This window comes from Malaclemys terrapin, chromosome 9 (assembly GCF_027887155.1).
Source record: "Malaclemys terrapin pileata isolate rMalTer1 chromosome 9, rMalTer1.hap1, whole genome shotgun sequence".
Taxonomy (NCBI): Eukaryota; Metazoa; Chordata; order Testudines; family Emydidae; genus Malaclemys; species Malaclemys terrapin.
In genome coordinates this window covers 13,445,401-13,453,178 of record NC_071513.1, presented here as the reverse complement: position 1 = coordinate 13,453,178, position 7,778 = coordinate 13,445,401, and the positions used below count along the sequence as shown (strand labels likewise).

Genomic DNA, 7,778 nt, shown 5'->3' with positions numbered 1-7,778 from the left:
TCTAAGAAACGGCTGAACCATTTTGGATGAAATAAAAAAAAAAAATCAGCCTGAGACAGACACTGCATGGAAAATTTAATCCCAAACAGTTAAAATTTGGCAACATTATAAGCAACTGAAAATGGGGTCTTAGAATGGGAAGTGTTAGGCAACCTTAGTAGGTGGTGTTAGCAGCCCTAGTAATTAGAACACATTATATTACATTACTCCTCTGTTGGGGAATGATTTTTGAGGGATTACAGTTATTTCAGCCTGATGCACCCTTGCCCTATAGAGAGAAAGTGCAGCGCCTTTCTCTTACTCTGAGATGGGAGGAAACAGGGAGCTAAGCCCCAGTCGTATGTTGCATCCCTGGTTTGCCACCTGCCCGCCCGCCTCATTGATGAGGTGGACTGCACCTGTGACCCATAAAATTGGCGGCGGGGTGAGGCCGGCTCTGTGATTGGCTGCCCGCCGAGTGCGCCTCCCCATCATATGACCGGCCTTGCGCTCTCATTGCGCCCGTCCGTTCGTCTCGCAGAGCCCCAGCGCTGGTGAATATGGCGACGCGCAGCCGCTGCCCGCGGCCCCTCAGCCTCCCCTGCTGCTGCCTCCTGCTCCTCGCGCTCGGCAGCCCCGGTGAGCGCCCGGCCTGGCTCGGCGGCCTCCGCGCGCCCAGGAGGCGCCGGGCCTGGGAGAGGTGGGGGTTGGCGCCTGCGGGCGGCGGGGGCGAGACCCCTGGGGAGGGGTCATGCCCCGGGGGCTGCGGCATTCGGGGAGCGGCTCCGTGAGGGGAAGGGGGCGCCCCGGGGATGTGGCTACGGGGTTTCGGTGGGGCGGCGCTGGGGGGGGGGGATGCCCTGGGAGGGGGGGGTTGTGGCGCGGGGGGATGTGGCTACGGGGTTTCGGTGGGGCGGCGCTGGGGGGGGGGGATGCCCTGGGAGGGGGAGGGTTGTGGCGCGGGGGGATGTGGCTACGGGGTTTCGGTGGGGCGGCGCTGGGGGGTGGGGGGGATGCCCTGGGGGGGGGATGTGGCGCGGGGGGGTGCCTGGGGATGTGGCTACGGGGTTTCGGTTGGGGGGTGGGGGGGATGCCCTGGGAGGGGGGGGTTGTGGCGGGGGGGGGTGCCTGGGGATGTGGCTACGGGGTTTCGGTGGGGCGGCGCTGGGGGGTGGGGGGATGCCCTGGGAGGGGGGGGAGTTGTGGCGCGGGGGGTGCCTGGGGACTTTGTGGGTCAGGGCTCTTTGGGGGAGGGCTGTGCTCTGTGCGGGGTGTCAGGTGGATTGGGGGGTACAGGGAGTGTTATTTGGGGGATCCCTGGGGAGGGGACAGGGGTGCGCAGTGGGCGAGGTCTGCGCGCGCAGCGCGGGGGGTGTCCTCTCTCTCTGCGGCCAGGAGTTGCATTGCTGAGGTTGCACACAAATGCACGAAGTCCAGGCGCTTACTTAATCCGGGGCAGGCAGCCCCACCAGTAAAGGCCCTGGTGCAAAGGGCAGTGGGGGGAGGGTCATACACTCAAACCAGCTCTGCTCGGTCCTTAGGGAGGGTGCTGGTCGGTAGCACTGAAAGGGAGGAGAGATGAGCACTTGTGTGGGAGCTTAAGTGGTGTTACTTTTCTGGTCTCATTGGGCCAGTGTGCTGTGCCTTGAGGTTGTGACTGGGCTTCAGACAAAAGCATAATACAGAAGGTTCAACACAAATTTCAGTTCTGGCCATAACTGAATTTCCTGCATCTTCTGTGCTAAACAGGCCCAGGCTATGTCTACACTGCACATCTTTTAGTGACACCACTGTGCCCCTAAAAGGTGCACAGTGTAGCTGCTCTTTGTCGGCAGGAGAGAGCTCTCCCGCCAACAAAAAATGTCACCCCCAATGAGACCCAGTAGCTTTGTCAGCAGTAGAGCTCCCACAGACAAAGTGCACTTCGCACCAGTGCTTTTTGCTGGTAAAACTTTTGTTGTTTGGGATAGGGGGGAGGGGGTTCCACACCCCCGAACAAGCAGCATTTTACTGCCGAAAGTCGAGTGTAGACAAAGCCCCATCATGTCTGTGAAATGCTTCTTTAATCTTCCCTAGTCTACCTAACTGCTTCTCTTTCTTTGTTTAATAATGTGGCATTTCAGTTTTGACTCCAGAATATAAGGCCTGGTTTTTCCCACGCCACAAACCCAGGCTAATTTTTTTTGTTTTTTGTTTTCTACTACTGCTTTAGATAGAAGTGTGTACCTTGATGTAGGGAGGACAGTCCTGGGCCTACCAGTTCCAACTCTGTATATTCCAGATGTGCTGTCCTGTGCAAAATTAAAATGACCATGAATTTGATCTCTTCTAGCTAGTTGCACTCAGAACTTGTCAACGCTGTTTCTAGGCACAGTGTATTGATATCAAGTATCAGGGGGTAGCCGTGTTAGTCTGTATCTACAAAAACAACAAGGAGTCTGGTGGCACCTTAAAGACCAACAGATTTATTTGGGCATAAGCTTTCGTGAGTAAAAACCTCACTTCTTCGGATGCATCCGAAGAAGTGAGGTTTTTACTCACGAAAGCTTATGCCCAAATAAATCTGTTGGTCTTTAAGGTGCCACCAGACTCCTTGTTGTTTTTGTATTGATATCTTTAACCTGATAGCACAATTCAGTAATCTTCTGACTATAATGAAGATATTGTAGTTGCTGGCCTTGTCCTCCCCACAGGGATAGGAGAATAGCATGGAAAGGGATATGGGAGAAGTAGCTGTCTTTTTGTCTTATCTCAAAATTTATTTGGACTAACAAAATATGCATTTTGATGACTTTCTGGACTGTTGCATTAATCTTGTTTTCTACTTAAAGTACTGGGTATTCCAGAAGAGCAATCTAAAACTGTCTGTAACCATAAGTACCCGGACAAGAGCCGCCGCCTCTAAAACATGTTCTTGCTTGTAGCCAAACCTGTCTCTACAGTTTTGCAAGTCCAAATAAGCTGCCAAGCAGAAATCAAAACTGTACAGGCTATGCTGGAGTAGTACCCTGCTTGTTAAAGTTAAGTGGCATCTTTCCCCACACCTTACTAGATGCATGTGATTCTTCATGTAGTGCTTTTGGTGCACTATCCTTTCACTTTGGGTGACTTAATCCAAAGTGAGAGTGATGTCTGGTCTCTCCACCAGACAGCTCAGCATGTGAAGCCCCTTTCTCAAAGTAGCTTTGCTCTTTTGGATCAAGGGACCTGAGGTATATCACCAACTTTTGCTGCAACATCTATGTCAGTCACAGATCGCACTTCATCATACCCCTTACTGACGTAGCTATTCCAGCAAAAGTTTTGTAGCGTAAAGTTCCTTCACTTGCTACTGCTAGGGTTACCATATTTCAGGTTCCCAAAAAGAGGACCCGGGTTGGGAGGGAGGGAAGCTGGGGGATACTCACTGGAGGCGGGGGACAGTGTTACTCCCTGTCATGGTGGCAGGGCAGCTGAAGCCCTTTGGGGACTGCTCCCCCAGGACTGGGGGTGGGGGGCTGGATGGGTGGGATCCAGCAGCTGTGGCTTGCAGAGGAATGGACCAATCAGATGCAGGAGAGAGACCAGTTGGCATTCTTTTTGGGCTGCAGCTTGTTCTGCTCTGCAAACACGTTGTCCTCCTCTCCTCTCCCCCTTCATGTTTGAAAACCCTGGAGAGAAAAAGCAGGCTCAAAAAAGAGATTGTCCGGAAACCCCAGACATATGGTAACCCTAGTTTCTGCTGCATCCACCACCACATCAGAACAAAAAACTTTTCTCGTTCTTCTAGCAAAGCAAGCATTGTTTTCCAATTTATTTCTGTAGGTCGTGATGGGTGAGTTAGAGAACCTTGGCTTGAGTGTTGGGTATCCAACTTACGCTTTTGAGTAGGGATCACCCTACATTCAGGCATCCTTCATAATCACTAAACCTCTAAAAAGACTGATCTTTCCAATAAGTAGAGTATTTTGCTCTAAATTCTGCTTCCATTCTGCTCTTTCTTATTGGAATAGTCCAGCTGCAAGGCAAAAGGATAATTTTGCACTTCAGTTGCACCTTTATCCAAACATCTTAACCTTTTATGAAGGTGCATAAGTGGCTTTCTTCATCTGTAAAATGGGAATGAGGCATAGAGGCAAAGAAACTTACTGGAGCAAGTCAGTAGCACAAAATAGAACTGAGTCCTTGCTATGAATCTCTTGCCCAATCCATGCTGTTTTTCAAGACAGTATGAAGATAGTAATTACAGAGCTAGCATGTGTTGTGCTCTGTGGCTCAAACTATTTATCATGAACATTTTTCTTTTTAACAAATTATGCTGTGGACTCAAATAACAATGCTGTGATGTAATTTCTGATGGTGACAACATGATTATGGAGTTGTATATAACTGCTACTCTTATGTTTGTACTTCTTAGCTTGATTTCCATGTGACAACTTTTTTACTAACCTCTTGCTATAAGACTGTGCTGTCAAAACTTCCTGCTTACTTATATAGAGCGGGAAATGGTGGTGACGCTTTCATCTAGTAACACTAAGCATCCCTCTTGCTGAAAACCACATCGAAGTGCAACTTTCTGTGACCAGGTACAAATGAGTTTCAGCAAACTGTATTGGTAGAGCCTGGAAACTGAACAAGTTCTGGTAATGGTTAAATGCAGAGGCACTTGGAGACTCTGTAATGGTTGCAATTACCTAAAGTCAAAGCTATCTGGTAGCATATCATGTGTTAGGGGCAAGAGCATAGTGAAGGGAGGTGACATTATGGAGAGGATAAAGAAAAACATGTCCAGTAGTGGGAGCAGGTCTTACTCACTCCCCCATTTTCTTTAGAGAATCTGGGGGCTGACTAGTACATACAAGGTCTAGCAAGGAAGCTTGAAAAAAACAGAAATACTTGTGGCACCTTAGAGACTAACACATTTATTAGAGCATAAGCTTTCGTGGACTACAGCCCACTTCTTCGGATGCATATAGAATGGAACATATATTGAGGAGATATATATACACACATAGAGAGCATAAACAGGTGGGAGTTGTCTTACCAACTCTGAGAGGCCAATTAATTAAGAGAAGGAAAAAAAAACTTTTGAAGTGATAATCAAGATAGCCCAGTACAGACAGTTTAATAGTAAGTGTGAGCATACTTACAAGGGGAGATAGCCATTACAAACATTGATTCTCAGCCATTCCCAGTCCTTATTCAAACCGGAGTTGATTGTGTCTAGTTTGCATATCAATTCTAGCTCAGCAGTCTCTCGTTGGAGTCTGTTTTTGAAGTTCTTCTGTTGTAATATAGCCACCCGCAGGTCTGTCACTGAATGACCAGACAGGTTAAAGTGTTCTCCCACTAGTTTTTGAGTATTTTGATTCCTGATGTCAGATTTGTGTCCATTAATTCTTTTGCGTAGAGACTGTCCGGCTTGGCCAATGTACATGGCAGAGGGGCATTGCTGGCACATGATGGCATATATCACATTGGTAGATGTGCAGGTGAACAAGTCCCTGATGGTATGGCTGATGTGATTAGGTCCTATGATGATGTCACTTGAATAGATATGTGGACCGAAGAAGTGGGCTGTAGTCCACGAAAGCTTATGCTCTAATAAATTTGTTAGTCTCTAAGGTGCCACAAGTACTTCTGTTCTTCTTTTTGCGGATACAGACTAACACGGCTGCTACTCTGAAACAAGGAAGCTTGGAGACTTACTTAAAAGACAAGGTTTTGCAACTCCTTACAGCTCAGTCACTGCTTACGTGCTCTCTAATGAGGGTTGTTTTGAAATCTTGTACATTACTAACTTTATTTGTAAGGGTGGTGGTGGCAGGGAGAGGGAAGATGGTTGTATACCAAAACAATAAACCCTTAAGTACTAACATTCTTTTCTTGGCAAGAGTGTTTTGACTGGCTTTTCTGAACACTGAAGTGTTACTAACAAATTACCATGCATCACTGCATAGGCAGGCTGGCTTATTCATTGCAGTGCTTGGACTAAAATTTCTCAAAACTCTTATCCTTTTGGATAAACCAAACTGGAATCTTAATCACTCACTGTACTGTAACCTTGGATCCAAATGCAGATCAGTGTTATCTCCTTAATCTGGTGTAATCTCTCTATGTAGAAAGAATTTGTAGTGGTAACAAGTACAATTTACTTGTTCCAAAGTTCCTTTGATAAGCTTCACAAAACTTGGTCTTTGGTACTATTCTTGCCATAGAAAGTGTATAAATCAGTTCTGGCTTGTCAGTAATGATAGGATATGATTCAGACAGGTTTTTCCTGGCAGTTTGAGTACAGTCCTCTGAATACAAAGATAATATTTTGAAAACAATGGCAAACTGTAGTCCAATATCACTAAAGCTGATCTCCCTGTCAGCAACTAGGGAGCTTGCAAGCTGAACCAGTTCCCATGTTAGGTTTGTGTTGTGTGGTTTTTTAACAGTGCATCTCAAAATGCCTTTGAGAATAACGTAGTCAAAAAAATCCTCAGGGTTTTGTGGAAAGGAAACGTAAGGTGACCTATGCTATTAAAACAGGGCTTGTTCTCTTTTTACCTGGAATGCCTCACTTTTTATATTGGGCAAGACCTGCATTTCTAACCTCTCTTCTGAAGGCTGTGGCCAGCTGGTGAGCTAGTAAAAGTATAATATGGCAGATATCAAAGTGAAAAAGGAAAGTGAGATTTGTTAGACTTTTAAACACCTGTAGTACTGACAACCGATAGAGTCAGAAGGGAAAATAAATTTGCCATCCAGGCTCTTCAGTTAAAGTCCAGAAACTCAAAACACAATTTAAAAAAGGCACAAACACTCATCCTTTGCAGGTCATCTTAGGTCATAATTGTTGATAAAACAGACCATAATGACTACTTACAGCCACTATCTCACTAACTAGTTCAGGGAATTCTGTCTTGAAGTACTAAATAACTTCAGTGTTAAAACCTTAGTTAAATGAGTTATTGACATAACCTCTTAAGCTTTGACAAGCTGCTTAGCTCATGCATAAAGTCCAAGGTGCTCAAACTTTCTAAACTTGTTCTTGCTTTCTAGCTGCTTTAAGTAAAATGCAAATTCTGCAGAGCTAAATTTGCCTACATCAGACTACATCTCTTCCTTATGTAGCAGGACTGGATAAAACTCCAGAACTCTTTGCAATTTTAATTTCAAAATCCAGCAGTTGTATCCTGTTTCTAATTCTAGTATTAAAAATCATGTAACTTTCTTCATGTCTCTAGCAAAAAGCCTGGAAGAACTTACTCTGTTTACAATCACACAATGTTTGAATGAATGAATTTGTGAACTATACAATAAAATGAAGTATCAGTGTCTTGTAATCAAACAATTACTATATGTATTGCAGGTTTTTTCCAGTCACATGCAGTGGAAGTAGATGTGAAAGATCTCTCCAATAATACGTGCATATATGCAAAATGGATGATGAGCTTCTTGATAAAATATGAAACAAACAGTAGTGAATTTGTAAGTACTGAATTTAGTGTTAACTTCTGCTGTTGGATGTACTATCCATTTCACTTCTCTGTTAAGTCTTGAGAAACTTCAAAACAATTACCCTTGTAGCTAGTTCTGGTAAGGTTGAAGAAAGTCAAGCTTACCTCTTTTAAATAGCTGATCTCAACATTTTTTTTTTAAAGGGGCAGTCAGGGTTTCTTTAAATAACTTATGTAATATGTTACTGAGTTGGCATATTACATTTTATTCAGCTTGGACAAGAGGTTAGTTTGACTTTCTTGCTCTGTCTTAGCATGGTACTCTGAGTTAACACTGGGTAATATTAAAACTTAAGATGTTTTTGTTTGAAA

The 7,778-nt window shown here is 45.3% G+C and overlaps 1 protein-coding gene across 3 annotated transcripts in view; it reads left to right on the top strand.

Annotated features, from left to right (window-relative positions):
• Positions 1-486: 486 nt before the first annotated feature.
• LAMP2 (lysosomal associated membrane protein 2) overlaps positions 487-7,778 on the top strand; it is a 27,694-nt gene continuing 20,402 nt past the window's right edge. For 2 of the 3 annotated variants that reach the window (XM_054039068.1, XM_054039069.1), the window contains exons 1-2: positions 487-618; positions 7,319-7,437. In XM_054039068.1, the coding sequence (XP_053895043.1) occupies positions 540-618; positions 7,319-7,437 (198 nt within the window). In that variant the 5' untranslated portion in view covers positions 487-539. The remainder of the gene's footprint in view (positions 619-7,318; positions 7,438-7,778) is intronic. The other variant, XM_054039070.1, reaches the window with a different exon arrangement.